General features: G+C 40.3%; 1 protein-coding gene across 12 annotated transcripts in view; it reads right to left on the reverse strand.

Annotated features, from left to right (window-relative positions):
* Positions 1–22,284, reverse strand: part of LOC136443694 (agrin-like) — a 222,340-nt gene that overhangs the window by 24,126 nt on the left and 175,930 nt on the right. For 9 of the 12 annotated variants that reach the window (XM_066441032.1, XM_066441039.1, XM_066441037.1 and 6 more), the window contains exons 3-19: positions 16,170–16,391; positions 14,229–14,453; positions 13,806–13,915; positions 12,969–13,092; positions 12,055–12,185; positions 11,695–11,893; positions 11,125–11,340; positions 10,328–10,549; positions 8,885–8,979; positions 8,318–8,432; positions 6,115–6,345; positions 5,237–5,379; positions 3,561–3,684; positions 2,636–2,668; positions 1,548–1,646; positions 859–1,020; positions 134–277 (exon numbers count right to left, since the gene is read on the reverse strand). In XM_066441032.1, coding sequence (XP_066297129.1) covers positions 134–277; positions 859–1,020; positions 1,548–1,646; positions 2,636–2,668; positions 3,561–3,684; positions 5,237–5,379; positions 6,115–6,345; positions 8,318–8,432; positions 8,885–8,979; positions 10,328–10,549; positions 11,125–11,340; positions 11,695–11,893; positions 12,055–12,185; positions 12,969–13,092; positions 13,806–13,915; positions 14,229–14,453; positions 16,170–16,391 — 2,595 coding nt within the window. The remainder of the gene's footprint in view (positions 1–133; positions 278–858; positions 1,021–1,547; positions 1,647–2,635; positions 2,669–3,560; positions 3,685–5,236; positions 5,380–6,114; positions 6,346–8,317; positions 8,433–8,884; positions 8,980–10,327; positions 10,550–11,124; positions 11,341–11,694; positions 11,894–12,054; positions 12,186–12,968; positions 13,093–13,805; positions 13,916–14,228; positions 14,454–16,169; positions 16,392–22,284) is intronic. The other 3 variants (XM_066441031.1, XM_066441035.1, XM_066441038.1) reach the window with 3 other exon arrangements.

The raw sequence follows: 22,284 nt of genomic DNA on the forward strand, positions 1-22,284 counted from the left end.
GGAAGTGTTTGCAGAACAATACAATCACAAATACTGCCTTCACCAATGTTTTTTTTTCAGGAACCGATTTGCGAAGGGTGTGATTGGTCGGACTGTGTGGCTATAAGAAAAGTTTCAGGAAAAGCAGACTCACGCTCTCGGCAGCCCGTTGGTCCCATGACCTGACCCTTGCGGCAGCGATCACATTTCATTCCGGACACTCCCGGTTTGCACACGCACTTGCCGGTCATCTGATCGCAATCGTCGCGGACTGAGCCACCCTTTGAGCACTCGCATGCTGGCAGGGTGAAAGCCACAAGGCATGCACATCAAACAAAAGTGCCTACTGTGCACAATTAAGGAAATCAACTGGCTACTACGTATACACGGCTACAGAACTGCACAATCGGTGTCCAAACAGCCATTCTGCAGAACAACTACTGATTTCAGGATATCATTGTGCGAAACGACAGAAAAACAGACATAGCTGCGATACTCAATACGATGCCATGCAGTTGAGGTTTAAGCAGGAGAAGAGAAAGGTTTGAAAGCTGGACCAATTGTGCTGAAGACATCAAAGTCACTGTACATACATCATTCACCATCATAACTGTGAGCATCTTCATGATACCATTATCTGTATATCAAAATAGCAAAATCACCTCAGCCTTCACAAGAAAGGATAGAGTCTGTGTAATTATCACCAAGCATCTTTTAAAATCAACTGATACTAAGATTTTCCTTGCAAGAATGGAGCAGTTCAATTTCTCCAGATTTGATTCAACAACATGAGATGCAAAAGGTATATACTGTAAACCAACGTTGGGATCCAAAATATGGTGTATCTAGGGGCTTAGATATGCTGGTGTTATGACTCACGTGTGCAGCCGATCTTCCCATCCTGCATGCCGCGGAAGTTCCAGAACCCAGGCTCACAGCGGTCGCATTTCTTGCCGCCGACGCCAGGTTTGCAGCTGCACTGTCCTGACTGGGAGTCGCACGTCCGTGCGTAGGAGCCCAGCGTGTTGCACTTGCACACACCTAATAGACATGACACGAATACATGTTGGTTTGTTTGTTTGTTTATTTGTGCCTTTATTAAACTTGAAATTACTGTATTCAGTCATCAGGCCCAATTTTCACAGAGGTAATGTAGGAGGTAAAGAAACAGTCATTCGCACAGTGACAATTTAATCATAATTTCTGTGATGCCAACTTAAAATTAAGTACAAAACATTACTTTTCCAGTTAACGAGAATAATGATCATACAATGTTAATTTCATACTACAGTTATCCACAAAATAACTCGTTTTGTAGACATGATTGCGGCATAATGTTATGGTAAGAAAGTCCATTTTCAAAGATTACCATGACAAGTGAAATCTTTTTCCAGCCTCTTGTTAACTTCTTCCAAAGATCCCTGCTCAAGACCACTACACTTGCAGCAGTATTCATTAGAAACTTGGAAGTAGAAATCGCTTACTTACTCACTCACTATCTGGCTATCGTGCATTGTCTTGTGAGGATTACTTAGAAACATACTTATGTTGCACAATGAAGGACTTACTTGGACAGCCAGCAAAGCCAGCACCTGCAGCAGGTGTCTTGCCATCAGGACAGCACTTGTAGGTCGTCTCCTTACAGTCTGTCTTAGGTACGGGGGGGACTGGGGAACAGCACACAAAACATCAATATGAGGTGGGTCTTTTAACATCACTGTCTTACACATGGAGAGGTTGGCATTCAGTGCTTGAGGAGCTTTTGTCAACTGAGTTGCGTATATTTTGGAATGATATCATGTTATGCCTTAAAGAGGCCATATTCAAAAACAGGAACAATATTCAATGCAGGTTAAGCTTAACATACTAAGAGATTTAAGAAAGAAAATTCACAACATGGACTCCCAAACAACGAGTCGGACAGAAACAAATCTAAAGCTGGAGACAACTCAGTACTGCCTGTATTGCAATATTTTGGGTCTTGCACCCTGTTTTCTAGCGGTTTCCAACTTGAGAACAACATGGCTTAAGTAAGAGAACTGTCTTACCCAGAGATGGGATTTTTCTGAATGAGTGTGAGTGTACAAATTTTGTGGGTAGTGTCCTTCCACATACACATCCTAGTATAATGTCTTAATTCAGTAGCATAGATAAACCAAAAAAGCAGGCTTTACATTACAAACAAAGCTTACTATTTACTTAACTTTAATCGTGCGATATGTTAAGAAGAGCAGCTATGGTAGCGGAGTTTAGGGGAAGAAGAACCCATCTCATGCAATCTAGTTTCCTTAACCAACACACACCTCCCACATTATGAATATACAAGCGGGGATTGGAGGAAGGAGGGGCTTGAGTACTACTGTTAAACCTACATATACAATTGTGTTGTGTAATTTTCTCATAATTTGACAAGACATCAATAGTCAATGGTGGAAATATTTTCATTCAAATATTCTGTAAAACCTCTTTTCTTCTTTTGAATCTATTGTCCAGAGACCTGTGCTAGTTTTCTATAATTGGACTTACTAGAATTAAAAAAAAACATTTGATGATTAGAGCCTTTCTTTGGCCACGTACGCTCATGCAAATGTACATCAAGACCCTCCACTTCCCCATTGGTGTTAGCACCCTTCGATATGAGAGAACGAACACTTACCATCCGAGAAAAACTGTTGCCGAAACACTTTCACTAGGATGCAAATGGGAGGTCACAAGTGAGAAGAAGATGAAGTGGGCTTGTCAGTTCCCACGGCAACAACGACTCTCCATACAGACTAACCTTTGACATTGGCATTCACTTTTGCTTTTTTTCAACACTACTGTATGGTAGTTGACCCAAGGCATAGCTTCTAGCACTGTATTATAGACAATTACTTTTCAGCTGTGTTATTTTGCCATCAGTTCCCTTAGAAACAAAGCATTTTAGCACTTTGGAAACAGCATTGGACAATTTGTTCTGATTACTTCTTTTGATAGTTCCATTCACACAATATGAACATAGTGCTTTCAAATGATTATGAAATGCAAGTTGAAGAATTTGCGGCGTACTAATTGATGAAGATTTGTTAATTGGAATGCTGCTAGTTTTGCCATCACTTCATGTATTAGCAAGAAATCTGTTGGATCAGCAGTTGTACTTATTTTATTTCAAGAATTTATGTTTATATTCTACACTTCACCACCACTGGCATGAACACTGTAAGTCACCGTAGGCACCTTATATGTGTTGCACATGTGAAAGAGCACTTAAGTTGGCAAAGTTTTGAAAGAGTGAAGATTTTGGTTTAGCGATTCAATGGTTGTCAGTTTAGCATACAAATGAAAGATACAAATCTGGAATGGCAGAAACTGGTAACATAAGTTTGCAGTTTTGAGAAGGGGCATTTTTTTCCAGCATACAAGACCATCACCAATATTGATGTTACTTTTCCGTATGGAGAGTCGATGATACCGAGTACAGAAGATAAGCATTAAGAGTTGAGAAAGGAGACAAGTTAAAAGAATTAGCTGCAATAAGCAGGCAGAGCAAGACTTGTCAGGAGATTAAAATGATGTATATTGTTAAAGCAAGAAGAAAGTACCTCTATCAGGGCAGGGCCCATTGCTCATCACTCGAATGTGTTTTTGTAGAGTGCAGGCAGCAAGCTTTAGTCGGCATTCGTTGTCATAGGTCTCTTTGTCGCTGCCACACACAGGCTTCATATCCTGTACATAACAAGGAGGAATACCGTCGTCATGTGAATTACTATATTATACATTTTTGTAAATGTAAAAACTAAAGGTAACTCAAAAGCATATAATCCCATAAAAAAGAAGTCAATGTTTTCTAAAGAAAAGAATTCTACTGAAAATAAAAATACATGTAACGTTGGGTAACATAAATTCGGGATTTTTCCGATAATGGTTGACTGAAATCAATCTAGCAGAACAATAAACCATCCTTTTTTTCTATTATTTTGTCAGTATCATGTACTATCTTTGCACTAATCATATATATGGTAGATTTTGTCTCTAGTCGTGCTGACACCATAATATTTCAACTTGAAACAACTGTCCGCCGCACGCACAATGACGGTGCTGTCGGACAGGGGTGAACATTAATTCGGGAGAGAAGATTCGTCTTGAATATCTTACCGCTAATTATATTTTATACAGCAGCTATTCGTTCCATCCTTGGCTTGAGGAGAGTGCTATGACTATAGACGTGTCCAAGTAAAAAAAATACACGAAAAAACGGCCGTACCACACACATCAGGCCTTCTAACATCACGTTTGTTGAGTCGGTAGAACGTCACTCAAAGTTCATCCCCACCGTCATGGAAATTTGTACATTATTCATCGGGGCGTTAGCTGGATGCCGTAGAAATGGTAATACTACTTTGTCCATGTGTTTCTGCTTGTGCTAAGAGCAAACTTTGAGGAAAATATCACCATCAGTCCACTATCACACACAACATTTAGACAAAAAAGTGTTCCTCGCAAACGTTTGTCGTCTGCCGAATAGCAGGATTCTGGGTAACGAATATGGCGGCGGGAAAATTCACCGTAGTGCCGTAGCCATTTGTTGTAGCAACAAAGAGGCGTTTTGATGATTAATCACACTTAGAGTCCAGTTATAGGTTAGCAAAAGAGATTCTAATAATAAGTTGTATTGTAAATAATTGTGTTGAGAAGGATGTGGATGTGACATTTGTCTTATAAACCAGTGAACAACTATGTAGTATATTCTCCCACGAAGCCCTCAGACTGTGACAATAAGGGACGGAGAGTTTTTGACGTAGCCAACTTCTAATGCATGGTTATCGAAGCTTTTCAGACAGTGTTCTGAATACGTTAGTCTGTCAAGTTTGCATTTCTAGCGGTATTACTGATGTTGCATCTAGCACATATGCCTAAATACCCCGTTTTCGAAAAATCCCGAATTTAAGTACCCCGCGAATTTATGTTACCCAACGTTACCTGATCAACATCAAAATATTCTACATGATTACAAGGTCAGCGCAGAACTATCTCCCCTGGCATTATAGCGAACCTGACCCGTGTAGAAAATTGCGAATAAGTGCTCCTCCCAAAAATAAACACCGGCGCTCTTAGAAGTCTCTGAGGGAGGCAACATTCTATTTGGTGATCGGTCAAGAGCGATGTTGTCGGAAAGTCCTGAATGCGTGATAGGGACTTGAGGTACGATGTCACTAGTAGATCATTAGATAAACTGCAATCAGTAAAGCGTCTATCTCACTGAGGCTGTGACACGTACCCCGGAACATTTGATCTCGCAGACACACTCCTCTCCCTCCGAGTCTGGATCCATGTCCATACACTTCCCGCCGAAGCGACAGTTGGTTCCCTCGTCGCAGAAATCAAACTCCTCGTCACCATCCCCAGAACCTTCCGGCTCTTCTGATGGAATTCAAGAGTCAATTGATTGCAGTGAGTACACAAGTGTTAGTAATACCTTACCGAGTAAACTGGAGCTGGGTTGGCTGGCTGGAAATGTGGTTAGTTAGTAGGTTAAGGTTGATACTGTATGAAAAACTACAACATGTATGGGGACTGAACAGTATTGTGTAACAGCAGATACACAATATACTATATCCAAAAACTACAAATCATTATCAGTTTTCGCTTATGAATTCTAACACATTGTAATATATCATCTAGTACGGTGCAGATCCGACATTTGAGTTTTTTTCCAAAAGATAATCTAACATGTGGTTGACACCAATACTTTGGTGTCAGAAATACTAAAAGACTCTATCAACCTGCATTTCAACTGTTACTGTGAAATGTAGGTCTAGTAGTACATGATTTTCTTCAGTACCTGACTCTAAGTGGAACAACTAAAGTGAAGTGACGTTATGCAGACTGGACTGGCAGAGTGGTTCGAGTGGCGAGGAAGACTGGCACTCGACATAAGTCAAGTTCGTAAGTCAAGACGTTATCACTTTTTCTCTCTACAGATCAGCTGACAAACCCTATCTCCTGATCCAGAACCTCCGAATTCACACGGGCCTGAATTTAAACTGTTACTGTTACATGTAGGTCTAGTAGTGCATGTTTTTCGTCGGTACCGAATTCTAAGCTGAACAAGCAAAGTGTCACTTTTGTCTCTACAGATCAGCTGACAAACCGTACCTCCGGATCCAGATCCGGAACCTTCGAATTCGCACGATCCTGGAGCCTGGACCACGACAGACAGGCTGTCCTGACAGGCCTCCACCGCCAGCTTGCACTCACTGTCGTAGGTCTTCCCGTCGCTCCCACAGACAGGATCGTACAGCGCGGGGCAGACCGTGGGACACTGGCACTTGTCATCCACACACTCCTGGTAGGGACCACAGCGGGTGCCTCCACACTCCATGTCTTCTGTAATGTTCACACACAGATAGAAAATGAAAAATATATCTTTGTCAAGTTTAGGAAACTGAAAAGCTAAAAAACAATTTGCTGGTTTCTGGTTTTTACATTTTAATTTTGTGGTTCCATGTGTCTTGTTGTTATTTGAAAAATCTAATATACACAAAGTTGTGGCAAGGACAGATCAGCATACCAGAAAGATTTCTGGACTTAGTTTACATCACACAATCATTCTTTGAACATTTGCTTTGGTTAATCATCCTACATGATTTTCAAGTCTTCATAATATCAATCAATTTCCAAGACTTTCACATTGTACAATTCTGTCTGTCTCAAAGGTCAACTTAAAAGAGTTCACACAATACTGTAAATGCAGACATGTTTGGGTTGGTTTTATGTTTGCGGTTGTCGCGGTGAACTATTCAGCGCAAACTTAAAACCACCACAAAACTTTTTTCCCACCCATGAATGTAGTGCTACTATTGTTTCAAACGCAAACTTAAAACCACCACGATCACTCAATTTTCTCCCTACCGCGAAATCAAAACCATGTAAACTTAACTGCATTTACAGTAGGGCTCTTGCCAGCGCCAGTTTTTCCGTAAATTTACGGAACTTTGCTGCGTGTTACGGAAAAAATTCAAAACCAATCCGTAAACCTTGACAAACAAAAATTGTGAGTAATTATAAAGAAATAGACAGGGCTTGGATTTTTGCAAAGATCTCAAGAAAAGTAGCGGAAGTTTGAGGCGAAGCCCATTCAGACCATTTCTATCTCCCGCCTGGGACAGGTGATGACCCAAGGATCCCCAAGCTTAGCAGACAAACGGAGGTGCCGTGGTTACCAGTGAGTTGGTGGGCGAGGGAAAATCAGCGTCGTACGCCCCCCTCCCCACTTCCAGTGCCCCACTACAATTCTGACCGGTCGCATCGGGCTGACGTTTTTCCTTGTTTTCCCCGGTTCACTGCCAGTTATAGTCACAAAAAAAGGAGAAAAAAACTTCCATAATACTTCGGTAGTTATCAGGCTTTCCGTATTTCTTTTGTAAACATTGTTTAAGTTTAACGCCGAGTTAAACGCACTTTCTTTCCGCGAAAACTGGCATTGAGACGTCAGAATCAGATATTCCACCAATAACAGCGCCCGTACATGCTGCGTCATGGAAAATCGACCAATGACATGCAAGTCTCGCGTTTCACGAGATGTGACCTACATTGTAAAGCGCGAATCTGCGAGGTTTTATTGGAAATTGATATTTGGTGCAACGCGACGAAGGGTTTGAAGGGTTTGAAGGCTTGAATCGACGAATTTTGATCAAATTTAGTGGAAGTTAATGGAGAAAATGACCAGGGGAAACATGGGAGGAAAACATTGGACGTCTTTAGGGCGTTCTGTCTAAAGTAGGGTGTCTAATTCCCTATTATATTTTAGTACAGGGTGCAAACAAGACCGGCGTTGAAAATGTTTTATTTCTGCCGACTTAAATTTCCGTGTAAATAATAAGTTTTCTGGTGCTAAATTTCATTTCTTTGCCGATTGTATACAATGAAGGCCCACGTAATTTTTCACCAAAAGAGATGGCATTATCAAAGCTTTGTCTACCAGCAAGACTTGCCCCTCAAAATGCTGGAGATAGTGTTTCAGAGGGTCAAGATTTCAAAATTTTCCGGGGGAGCATACCCACAGACCCCCCTAGGATTGTTGCACCTATGACGACATGATATGTTTATACACAAATTTTGGCTTACGGAAAAAAATCTAAGGCTGGCTAGAGCCCTGATTTACAGTAATGCCTCTTTAATACTAAGTATGATATATATGTCAGGGTTGGAGACTCCCATCTGGTAGAATCAGCAGAATCGCTGTTTCTACTGGTAGAAATCCCCATCAGAGTCTCTGTTGACAGAAACTCAAATTGGGACCTCTACTGGTAGAATTGGCGATTGAACAATTAGATATCTGTTTTATCATGGTTCGTACCACACGGCATGTCAGCAACTGCCCTGATGTCCCTCTGCAGGTTACAGGAGGCCACCTCCAGCTCACACTTGTTGGAGTAGGTTTTACCATCGGAGCCACACACAGGAGAGTACACCTGTAGAGTGTGCGTGTGTGGGGGGGCAAGGGTTGAGTTAAAGAATGTGTCTACATACCAGAAAAACAAGCAGTAGCACAAGGATCAGTCATACAATGGACCAGTTCGAAATTAGATGTCTTGAATACAGAGATTGAGGGAAGAACTTAGAAGTGACATGAAAGAATTTGACGTACAAGGCAAGAAAGTGTGATGAAATATCACACATGAACAGCTACACAGCACCTTAAACATCAATTCTTGAATAATATTTATATCTCAAAGAAATGACAGTCACAGATGTTCATAAATGATCTATTCTGACTTAAAGACATAATACTTTTTGATACACACAATTTGTGGCAAACATGTACTAGGAATAATTTCCTAACATCCTAAAGTTTCCTACATTAGTAATCCTGTAACCACCTTTGCTTTTTGATTGACAGTTAAAGGGAACAACAGTTGCTCACCTCAATGCAGGACTTGGGGCAGACACACAGAGCCTCGAAAGAGCTGGAACTCTGGCAGATAGCTCCGAACCTACATGTCGTGTTCTCACAGCCATCTACAACAGGGACACAGTTTTTGTCAATAATGTAAAAAATAAACTATTTGTACCCCTGTCCTTTGAGGTCACAGAACAAAGCATTTATATGCGACCCCCGTAGTTACTAGTAGATATATAGTAGTATAGTGGGTATACATGTACAGTAGTGCGTCAAAGTATTAAAAAAGCCGTAGAGATTCTTCTGTACACAAAGTTAACAGTTCAAAAGTCAGCATTACAAAGTTATCAACCACACCAGGAGTTAATCCTCAATGTCAAAGGTGAGAGTTCAAATGGAGGTCAGTAACACCTTATCACACAGCTAGTGTAGAAATAGCAGCAGCAGCTTCTTTTAGCCTCTTGCTTGAGGGAAAAATGCATGGCATTCCATTTTTAAAGCTTCCAGCATACCTGACTCTAAATTTACGCTAAGTATGACTTGTTTATGAAGTTGCTCGTGCCTAGAATAACCCCTGCTAGCACAAATTATGCAATCAATCCGCACCTAAGCATCCTGAGATTCTGAACAAAACTAAAAAAAACAAACAATTAAGAACCCCACACTTGCAAAAAACCTTAGACATAAACCAGTTGAACGGGTTAAATGGGAAGGGATCAAATCTGTGCATTTTTCCCTTACATCTTGCGGTGGTGCCAGGAAATTTAATGACTCCTTCTGGTGGTGATACTAATTCAGCTGTGTGAAAGTGAAGTAAAGTTCACTAAGGTAGTTTTAGCAAGACTTATAAATTTCACCAAGGAGATTTGATTGAACCTCAGTGATTTCACATCATGCTTTTTAAGAACTATGTAATAACTGATGGAAAAATGTGTCGTTGGTGTATGACTTTGTGGCAGTGTTTGCATTGTAGAGTTAGAATGTACTTTTGTGACAAAATAGTTATTCACAGTAAGATCAACACTCAAACAAATGATGTTATCATAAGTTGCAGTGACTGATGAATGACATGAATTGCAATAATAAAAGATCTTCTAAAGAAATGAACAAGTTAGAAAACATACAAATGAGTTACACTGAACATACATGTATAAGATAATGAGTGAATGAATGAATGAATTAATGAATGAGTCAATTAATCAATTAATCAATGAATGAAGTATTACAAGCAACAAAAGTAGCAAACTGAAAGCAGAGTAAGTAGCTGATACAACCAAACATATCTTAACTTACAGTATTTCCCGTAGAACCTAATTTACATCAGCCCTACAGCATTTGCCTATATGAGAATGTAGGTCACATCTGTAAGCTGACTCAGTTCTGTCGCAAATCTTTTTTCTGCAGATCCGCTTTTCTTCTGCGCTGCGCATCAGTCAGTTGTTATAAAGAGTAAACAAACAAACTTACTGCAGAGCCTGTCGTCCACCTTGCGGATTTCCTCCTGCTTCTCACAGGACTCAGCCTGCAGGTAGCACATGTTGTTGTACGACACTCCGTCCGAGCCGCACACAGGCTGGAATTCCGCAGGGCAGACCGTGTCGCACTCGCACATGGCATTGCCGTCAATGACCGTGCAGGTGGCCCCGAACCCGCACTTCACATTCTCGCAGAGAGCTTCCCTAGCTGGAGCTGGAGGGCAGAAAAGGAAAAAGACTTGGCATGCTGTCCACGATTTTTCTCCATGACATCTGTGTTGACTTTGAGTGCACTCCAATTCTTTTTACATTACCAGGATTACAAGATCTTGACCTTTTTCAGGAATGAACATTACAGTCTACTTGTTAAAGACCTCTTTAAGCACCTCTTGGTAGAATTACTTTTTCTTGTGTCATCCTCAATCAAGGTGAAGCATGATAGTTTTTCGAGTAGCTGGTTGTACAATTCAGCTTCCCTATATGGCTACAGTTTTTAATCTATCACATTAGTGTGAAACTATGTCATAAACAACTTTTATTGCTACAGTTAACAGGTAAAGATTGATTTTCTTCAATTCAACTAATCCTAGCACCAGTACAAGTTGCATTTCCAAAAGGCTAACTTACATTATCATTAATCTGCCGGGTTACATAAACAGTGGGTTTGAGAGATTTCTAGTGCAGCATCTCCCAGGTATGCACAGTTTAGATATAAAGGAGTGCATTACCTTTTCAGGGTGGCAGAATTATGTACCCTTAGGTGGAACTGTTCTTTCAACTGTTACTCACCACATTTGCCGTTATATTTCACAATGATGGGCTTCTGCTCCTGACACTCTGCCTGCTTGCGCTCGCAGTCGTTGTTGTACGTGACCATGTTGTCTCCGCAGACGGGGACGTAGGACTCGTCGCACGTGATGGACTCGCAGCTGCAGATAGCGTCCCGCGTGCGAGGATCGATCATGCACTCCGAGCTGAATTCGCAGACTTGGCCAAAGCAGGACTCTGATATGGGCACAAGGAAGAAAAAGACAGTCAGGTAACTGAAGACACAGAAGAGCCTCTGACCATAAAAAAGTCCTATCCATTTTTCTGGTCAAAAGAAAGCTAAAATATCACAGAATACAAGTCTTATTTACGTTTACTTAAAATAATCACCAGGTTCTGAAAAAAGCAAAAGTACAAAAGCATGTTAAGTTAGGGTATACTGTCTAGTGTAGCACAAAATCAGAAGGTGCATTCACGATCTCACAGTGTTTAGCAGTTATAACGCGGAGAGTGAAGGGTTCATAAACCGTATGAATGCATTTCTTTCTGAGATATGGTCTAGAGATTGAACTGTTTCTGAGCGATGCTTACCTGCTTCCACTACCATCAAGGTCCCAGGTTTGATTTCCAGGTCAGGGGCGTCCTGAAGAGCCTCCATCAGTTTCTCCTTGACGTCCTCGGGATTGTCTCGGGACCGAGGCGGCAAGACAATCTGGAAAATGACCTTGATGCTTCCATCCTTGAACCCGATGATTTTGACTTCTCTGCCAGGGCCCAGGGAGGCTTCAAGCTAAGAAAACAACGCAAAAGTAGGATATCAGTGGCATGTCTAAGTTTATAATCTATGTTCCACTATCTCAAGGATGCCTATACCATGCTTGGTGGCAACGAGTTCCACTCAATGACAGTTCTAGGAAGATCATCTATCAAACATATCTTAAATCTACTTACAGCATTTTCCAACTTGTCCTTGAGATCCTTGTGTTCCGGAGAGGTGGGGTCTTCCAGTGCAGCCTGGAACTCTGCAGGTTTGCGGTCCAGCTCCGACAGAGCAAACGTGCCTTCTACTGCCTTCCCCTTGTCTGTAAAGTACCAAACATTCTGTGTGTCTGAATGTATTGTAAGAAAAGTTTCTTCAAACATCTACCAAATTCTTACAACCAAAACAGAACATATGCTACACATGCTAAATCATGTTAACAATACACATGTGGATTCAAATAAGCTCTGAGGAAGATGTTTGATAGGTTTTGTTTTAAAGGGGCATATTGTGACATGAGCATAAAACAAAATTCTTTGTTTTTGATTATTTTTCTACATCATTAGTTGAATCTACCTTATTACACTGCACAGCAATATTCATCACGTATGGATGCGACTTTGTAGTATCGTGCAGACGTCTTAATAAAAATTGTATACGCAATCCCCACCACCACTTGACTTAACCGCCATTTTGTCGAACCATCGCAGAACACGTGATCGAACGTGCGACGTTCTGAAGTTTGATCACTTGTGGTGATTTTCCTATGACGCTCGATCTCCGACCGTAACGGTCGATTCGATTATTTCTTAACGTTCTACGCTAGCTTATTTGCATCTTAGTGTAGATCTTTCAAATTCTTACTATTTGTAGTTTTTGCCCACCAGATTCTACAATATGCACCTTTAATGCTGGTCCTGAAGAAACATGGCAATTTTAGTCACCATAATGGTATTTTCAGGGACTGTAGAATTATAGGCCGACGCCCACATCTTGAAATAAGTGTGATTATGGCCCATATGCAAAATGTACCAGCTGTTGCTTGCCTAATGGTAGCCTGTGTTATACATCCTCTCGTTGTCCCAGTGCCCATCTTTTCACTGACCTTCTTTATAGAGCTCCTCACAACCCTGTGACCTGTCCACCACCTCCAAGTCTTTCCCCATCTCACAGGCCTCCTTACTCATGTGGCAATCGCTGGGGTAAGTCTTCCCATTACTGGCACAAATCTGAAAGGAGGATTTAGTAAAGGTAAAGCAGTCATCCTCAATCGAGGTGAAGCATGATGCTTTTTCAAGTAGTGTTTTTGGCCAAGCACACCGGGTCACAGGTACCCCAGGCCTACTCTTCTTGAATAGGACACACCAATCTAATTTGTTGCTTTTCGGATTTTTTTAGAAAAAAATCGGAGTGACAGGGCAGAAAAAACAAAAATTTTGCACATAGTCTGGGGTGGAGATAAGGGTTTACATAACATAAAGAATAAGAGGATTATTAAAGTTTCAGCTTTGTATGGCTCATTTTATGCAATGCACCCCTTTCTTTGATCTAGTACTATAATTTCAGTAACAAAATTACCTTTTGCCATGTAATATATGGATTGATATTGAGAAATAAATTTTAATAAATGAAAAATTATAACTTGATCAATGTGACCACACTTTCTAAGTATGTGCAGGCCTTTATAACAAAAATAAATCTATTTTGGTGGCTATCAAGTTTTACAACTGAACAGATAGTAAAATTGGGAGTTAAAATTTGTGAATGGGAATAGTGACCAAATTTTTTTTTTTCCAAAATGGCGTGGCCTAAATGTGTATTATCGATGTGATAAAGTGCTAAAAGTTAGATATTCAATCAAAATGTAGTACAGAATAACTGCAGGTGAAGTAAATGTCATGTTTCTTCAGCAATACTGTACATGTAAGTGAGTGTTCCTTACCCTAGCCAATGGATCTGGAGCAGAGCATTCCTGTTTACAGCTGCACTGTGGGTTCCTGTTGTCATCCAGGATACAAACACCCCGGTCACAACTGAAGCCATCACAGGGGTCTGGGGGAGAGTCAGGACAGCTTAGCTCAACTAGTCTTACCTTCATGGATTTTTGCCAGCAAAAAAGGCGAGATATGATAGTGCTTTTTTTCAATTATAGACTTGACACCTTCATGGATCTTTGCAAGGAAAAAAAGATAGGCTTGGTACAGACATTCAAGGAAATATTGCGGTTTGTAAGTAAAATCTTTTAATGTTTTTCACTGATCATGACTTACAGGTGCATTTTAGAACAGCACATTTTCAGTTCTACTTCCCTTACCATTATTGAATTAGTAAGGGTTGACAAGATTAGGGCAGTAGTAAAACTTACTGCATTTCCCTCTAAACCTAAGAGTGATCTCCTCTTTTTTGGAGCAGCCGGCTTTGTTCATCTCGCACTCGTTCTTGTAGTCATTCCCGTCATCCCCACAGACCGTGCTCTCGGACTGCTCTTCGCACGTCGGACAGACGCACTTTGCGGTGGAGCCGTCTACGACGCACGAGCTGCCGTACCTGCAGTCCTTGCCATAACACGGGTTGGAATCTGGATCTTGTACTAGGGAAAAATTCAGATGCAAACGTCAAATGTAAAGCTGGAAAATTGATGATAGACTAACAGCATTGTACTAGAATAAATTTCTTCTTTCGGGGTGTATGTCGTGTCAGATAGGGGTAGCACCGAACAAATACATAAAAAAGAAATGCATACAAAAAGGTTAAAGCAGTTATCTTCTATTGGCGCGAGGCACTATGATGGTTTTTCTATTGGTCAAAAGGTCAATGTGGCTTTGGCATGCATACTTGTATTTTCAGCCAAGTACACGGGGTAACCCGTACTCTAAACATATCAACAAGTATGTTGGGTTGTTTTTATATATATATATTGCTACCTTGTCCCCCCAACCACCCGGAGGTCAAGGGACTAGGTAGGTAGGTAATATGTATGTTGGGTTCTCAAACTTTTCTTGTAAATGTCACAATTGAGGCCATAGCATGGGTTGGAATTAGGATGTTGTACTAGTGGAAAATTCAGTAGCAAGTGTCAGAATTGAGGCCGCAAAATTAGTCATGGACTGACAGTTTGAGAGTAAAAACAGAGAGCTAAATTCTGATTCTATCAGAAATAGGAATACCCAGTTCTCCTATTTTTGCGTTCTTTATCACACAATGTCAGTTTGATGGCATCTCCCATCATTAACAATGGATTAGCAGTAAGCAGCAGGCTATAGTTTTTTCTGGTGGATTCTCTATTGGTTTACATTGGTCACATTTTACAATATATACTGTATACAATGTAAAAGCCTGTTGTCTATATGAGTTGCGTATTGACATTTTTTGTCTTAGTTAAAGTTGGCAGCCTGAAAAAAAGTTTTTTCAGTTCCACAACCAGGCTGCAAAATTGTGGGTCAAAGTTAAAAACAACTTCTTTCCAAAAAAACTTAAGCTAAGCCAAAAAATGTCCATACGCAACTCACATGGACTTGAATATACACACAATTGTGAACGGGGGCAATATCATGTAATTAAGGGAAGGGGTCATACATAAGCCAGCATGATGTCTGGAACTTTGTGTTCCAATCTGACTTATCTAAGTTCATATGAGCCTGCACAAGTCATATCAGATGACGGGAAAAAAAGCTTTGAAGAGCAAATTACATTTCCCACTCATATTGCGTGCATGTAATCAAATCTGGACAGACAGTCATTAAATGGACTTGTGAAATTAGACTTCTTAACTCTTCGGGGCATTGAGACAAATTAGATTCTTCTTTCTGCAACTTGATCAAAGAATGACAGACCGGCAAAGAAGTTTCTCTTTGAAGTGGTGTAATAAAATTTGCAGACCTTGTTTACAATTTAGCGTCTTTCGTATTTCTATCAGTGTCTCTGAATGTAACAGTAGCATGGTTGTCTAAAGAATTACCATTTACAATGTTCAACGGTAATATGAAATGAATGTATAAAAGGACTTCTAGACATGATGTTCAGCCTATCCACTTTTCAAACCCACATCAAGAATCAAACACAATGTCTTCCTTTCTTAAGCTTACAAAAATATAGTTTTATGTCATGAAGTTCAAATCTGTTGGACAAACTGGGTAAATTTTTCTTCGTCCCAACAAGCAAATTTCCATCCTTGGATGGAGGCTTGGAGACAGCCCTGGAACAGACTCATATTTCAGATCACGGTCACTTTTTCAGAAGTCCAAGAACAATCAAGTGATACTGCATGGTGTGGCCTCAATACTGAAATCCAACCTCCTCAACTTACTGCATTTTCCCTCCTTCTTGACTGTAATTCTGGACTGCGTCTGGCAGGACTTCAGTTCTAGGTTACACTTGCTTGAGTACGTGACGTCGTCGGAACCGCAGACAGGCGCGATGACGCCGCTGGAACACGTCTGCTCGCAGATACACGTCCCCTTCCCCGCATCGCTGATCTGTGTGGGGTCGCAGGTCGCACCGAAACCACAGAACACTGCTATACAGGGATCTGGAAAGAAAACAAGAACACGTTTGATTCCAACAACAAATTTTGTAGTCTTTGATGGCAAGTTCTGAAAGACTTTGCCTCAGAACATGTCTGGCCATGGTATAAAGGGATCTGGAAAGAAAACAAGAACACATTTTATTCCAACAACAAATTAGTAATCTTTGAAGACTTTGCCTCGAACATGTCTGGTATAAAGGGATCTGGAAAGAAAACGAGAATACATTTAATTCAGACTACAACACGTTTTTACTAATTTTAGTCTTTGATGGCAGGATTCTAAACACTTTCCATGGCCATGGTATAATTTACTATAAAGGGATATGGAAAGAAAACAAGAACAGAAAACGAAAGCTCCGGATCCCCAAAAGTAGCAAAGTTTTGTTGTGTGAAATGGTTGAATATTTTGTCACTTAAACCTTCTCCTGCTGAAGTGGCCATCTGGCACCAAATATGTATTGATTACAAGATTAGGTAGCAGGGAGAAGGTTAAAACAGACACAACTGTGTGGACAACGAATTCTAAACTTCAGCTGGCCATGGAAAAGATTCATATGCATTGCTTGTTCACACAACGTTTGGACTTTCATGCATATGTCATAGATCTTTATTATTTTTTCCATTTCACCAAGCAAGCAATTCGTTAAATATGCATGTAATTTTGCATGAGATGTAATTAGTGTAACTCGGCTTTTATATAAATTGGATGTACTTTGTAATCATGCCACACTACACGGTACCCTTCGGTGTTTTATAAGCTGATTTCAAGAGGGAAGGTAACATGCCCAGGGAAATAAAGAGACATGTCATGATAATTGGGTTGGTGCTGTTGGATGCTGTATCCATGGAAACGGTTTCCCCACTGACCTGAGATGACCCGAACGTATTAACCTCGTTCTGATGAGCTGGGAAGTTAATATATGAGAAACTTTATGGTTGATTTTATGGTGTAAAATAAGAGGTTCTACAAAATCCCTCTGATATGCTGTGCTCTTCCATATCACAGGAGGAGAAGCTTTAATTGACTGAACAAAAAGTACTGTGACTTTTGTTCAGTCAACTATAACTAAAAAATAGGAATACAAAATAAATGCTTCATCCGTAAAATCTTGATATCATGTCATATTCAGGTAGGGCTAATCATGGGTTTTAGTATCTTTTCTAATAACAAGCAATCTTTTCTGTATCTACCAATTCAAACTGTATGTAGCTAAGCCAATGTTTTTTAGCAGGGAGGGGGGGGGGCATACATGTAGTACAAAAGAAGGCAAACAGAAAGCATAGTTTATGGTAATGACAAGCAGACGTGTTTCAATTTCTGAATGCAGACAGGTGTCAAAAACCTCCAGTGCCAGTACCTTTTTTAAGTTGGGAAACATAAGACATAACCCATTCTATGCATGCACGTTATTGGACTTTTGACTCCATACTTCGGACTCCTAAAAGGCTAAAACCAGAGAGATTGTGATCTCTTTTCAAGACAAACAAACCACAACAAAGTGCTCTCCTTCCAGGTGGTCTAAATTCCACTGACAGCTTACCTTGACATCTTACCTGTAATAAGTAAGATATCTCTCTCTCACTATCTATCATCTACCACACAAACATTCTTCTTCAAGCTAGGAGTAAGATTGTATCATGACATGTCAATGGCAAGCAGGGTGAAAAAAGTATGTAGTGTTTGTAACATTGTCCATGTAAACTGTATAATTACCATATGTGATGAGAAAGCTACAAATGAAGTTTATTTTTCTAGGCCCACTTTCCACTAGACGGCGATCGCTGAGCGACCAAACAGCCATCAATATTCTATTTGTGTGACCCTTGAATTCATATTTGGAGTATGACTCAAAATGTAAAAGTATGACTATAAAGACCAAAAACTTTCAACAATCTCAATTTTGGCTGTCGCCTTCCCCCATTAAAAAGGCCTGGAAAATGTTTTGTATGTCAAGTGTAGTGTTGGATAATTGTTTGCAGTGGCTAAGTTTACACACAAGTGTGACTTTTCTATACAGTGTCATAATGTGACAATTAGCCGACCTTGGTTTACAAAGGTTCTGTAAATTTGAAAAAAGGGACGCGCTGCTTCATGGAATTGTGTTTTTCTTTACTGCTGGGGCGCGGAGTTGACTTTCTTCATCGGAGCGAAACTTTCATCAAGACTGTGACGCTTTCCTTGCATGTGTGTTCAAAACACAGTGAAAGCTTTGTGACTTAAACCGCACAAAGTCGTGAGAAACTGGCCCAAACAAAGGCGGAGTTCTTTATGCGTAAACAGTTCGCATTGTCCCCAAAACCATGTCTGAAGGTCTGCTCTGTGTGGGGATAAACTTGTAGTTCAGAGGCATGCTCTTAGCACATGTGTTCTGGAGTTGGGTACACACGCCACACAATAGCTGAAAGGACATGGAGCCGCATGTGGTCAGTAAAACAATTAACCTCCCCAAACCGATGCACCTGCATTATTTTACCATGACTGTTCGAAAGAAGTACATTTAACTGTTGTCTTCAACACTCTACAGTGTTATATGCTGCAGAAAAGAGAAATCATAGGGCTATGACTTTACTTTAGAATTACTTCTAACTTGTATTAATAAGTTTTCACAACTTTCCATCCATACATTATCCTGACCATGATTGTACCATTTTGAGATTTTATCTAAACCTCTTTAATTTATGCTTCCGTCACTTTCAAGGGATAAATCAGAAGTATTCTCTGAACGGGTGCTCTAAATCTTATTCAAAATCTTAGCTGCAAGAATCATAAAATGGTGAATAGAGTGTTTGTAGAAAAATTATACAGTGAACAAAAGTTTGAGTTTGAGTAAATTTCAGAATATTACATTTGTACTAGTGGCGATGTGGGAGGTGAACGATGAACAAAAGCAACTTCAGAAACATGTAATTGAGAAGTCGTAAGGGACAATAACACACTACGGCAAGTCAACCAAGTGTCGATTTGTGGTGTATAATCACATATGCGGCTCAAAACAGTCAACACCAAACATGTGCGTAACAGGTGCAAACTGGAAAACTTACAAATACTTCTACTTCAGGACAGCCAGGACTTTTGGCACTTGTCCAATGCTTCATGTTGGTTAAGTGCTCTTGTCCTTGTAGAAAATAAACAAATGGTGTAATGCTAGGGCCACCTACTAATACATATATACCAAGTCCAAAGTTCTTTTACCAGCAGATGTAAAGGTGGATATAAAGTTGAAGTGACAAGTGGGTTTTTCAGTTAATCTGTATTTCAGATTTAGAAATTTCACCTGTTTGACATTTGTTTCAAAAGTACAGTCAAACCTAGGAAAAGCGGGGACCTAGGAAAAGTGGTCGTGTTGGACAGGTGGTCGCCTTGTAGAGGATCGCCTCACAACATGTTTGCAAGTTGAGATGCCAATCAATACAGTATTACTTAGATGGATGGAACATGATGTAATTTTAGACAGCATAACTACCACTAGGTTTAATACCCATTGACAGAAAGATCCTACAAAATTATATTTTTCGTCATCGTTTTAATTTTGGTGTGATGTTACATCGTGTACAAATTTCCGTCATACTTTTAACATCAAAACAGTGTCCGCCTCTCTCAATCGAAAAGCGCGCTCCCGCATTCACACGTTACATCAAATAGTACAAAACCGACCCCAGTCATCTTTTGGGCTACGACCGCTGGAAAAAAGGGGCAAAAAGTTTTCAATCTGACAACTGAAGGATGAAAACGTAATGTTGTGACTTCGCTGGCAAGATGGCAATGTTACCAAGATGGCGGCGGTCCTCTAACAACATGTCTTACTGATATGTTTTGCCCCCTGCGAAGTCATTTTTTGGCGGTACTTAGTGAGACACGGACAAATTTTTGATAAAAAAACAAGAAATGGATAGTGATTTCTGTGAAATCTGACTTTTATGTACCATGTATTCATTTTGACCCCTGAACAAGAAGCTTTCGGTATGACTGGTGGGCACATGCAATGCCAAAAAGTATTTTGCTCTAGACTAGAGTAGAGTATTTATGTTAGTATTATCTAGAAAATCTTTGGAAACGTTTTGTTAAAACATTTTATGGTTGGATCGATGTCAGTCCATAGATTGTTGTCCCTCAAGGTCTATTTCCGTCATTGGCAGCAAAACCGATGTCGCCACATGCTTGAAAATGAGGCGGTCGCCATGGGCAGGGATTGTGCTCTGTGCGGTCCCGATTCTTTGCGGTCCCGTTGGCCAGGGCCTTGGGTAGGCGGCTTAATGCTTGTGCCTATGAGGAAAATTTTCAGGACCCGAGAAAAAACGGTCGCCATGGTCAGGTGGTCGCCTTGGCAGGTTTGACTGTACAGTCAATCCTGTACAAGTGTTTATCTCACACTGCCCCAGTCTTATCATTTGTTACAGGGCAAATGCTTAAGTTAACCTCAGAAAAGTCTATAAACATGGTGGACAAAAATGACATAAAACTTTAATTTCCAACAACCTAAAAACTCAAATCTTTAACATATAAACACATACTTTAAGACACAAACATATGATTCTTCCTCTACAACAACTTAGATATTGCAATTAAAAGTTTCCATAAAGTACATTGTACTTACTAGTATGGTGCACACCTGCAACATTGTGAATACAGTCAAACCTGCCTAGGCGACCACCTGGCCTTGGTGACCGCTTTTTCTCGGTCCTGAAAATTTTCCCCATTGGCAGAAGCATTAAGCTGCCTGCCCAAGGCGACCACCTGTCCAACGTGATTATGACCTGCTGGAATTGGAACCGCCCAGAGCCCAATCCCTACCCATGGCGACCTTATTTTCAACAATGTGGCGACACCGGGTTTTGCTGCCTATGACTGAAACAGACCTTTACGGACAAAAATCTATGGATGGCATCGATTCACCCATATAGTGTTTTAATAAAACATTTACAAAGATAAGTGTATTATACAAAATACTTATCGATGTTGTGGCCACTTAAATACCGTAAACTTATGCCGTATTTGGTTACTTTAAAATTATCAAAACGATTACGTAGTACAAAGTGTTAAAAAGTCAGATTTAACAGAAATCACTATCCATTCCTTGGTATTTTATCAAGAATCTGTCTGTGTCTTACTAAATACCGCCGAAAAATGACTTCGCAGCGAGCAAAACTTCTAATTCAGGGGATGACATGTTGTTGATCCGGGCCGACGCCATTTTGGTAACGTTACCGCTCAGGCATTTCTAAAATGCAACGTTTCTGAATGTGAACATTTAATGTTTTAACGTATTAAAATATTCCCGTTATCGACAAAAATTAAGATTTTTATCTTCTTTTTACTTCGATGAATGTCACAAACATTTAGTGGACGCTTCATACTTGTGATTGCCGACGCTGTACATTCTGCTGCACTCTTAAATACCTTTGGATGGGGTCGTGGGCTCGGCCAGTGATATCACAACGTTCCGTCTTCGTCCTTGATTTGTCAGATCGAAAACTTTGCCCCTGCGCCCATAAGAAGGCTGGGTCGGCAGGTTTTTGCTAGGGCTTCTTGCTAGGCCTTACTTAATAAGTAGATGTTATGTGTGTGCGTGTGTGTGCGTGAAATATTTGACCTAACGTGTGAATGCGGAAGGGCACTATTCGATCGTGAGATCAAGAGGCAAACATTGTTTTGAAGTAAAAATTATGACGGAAATTACAAAAATGTAACGGTACACAAATATTATAACGATAATGGATTTTTGTAGGATAATTCTGTTAATGGGAATGAAAGCTGATGGTAGTTATGCTGTCTTAAATCACATCATTCATGTTACTCTATACACGTATTAACCTCAACTTGGAAACATATTATGAGTCTTGGTCCTCTGGGTGGTCGCCTAGGGCAGGTTTGACTGTATGTAAAACACTCTGAGGT

This window comes from Branchiostoma lanceolatum, chromosome 10, assembly GCF_035083965.1.
Source record: "Branchiostoma lanceolatum isolate klBraLanc5 chromosome 10, klBraLanc5.hap2, whole genome shotgun sequence".
NCBI lineage: Eukaryota > Metazoa > Chordata > Leptocardii > Amphioxiformes > Branchiostomatidae > Branchiostoma > Branchiostoma lanceolatum.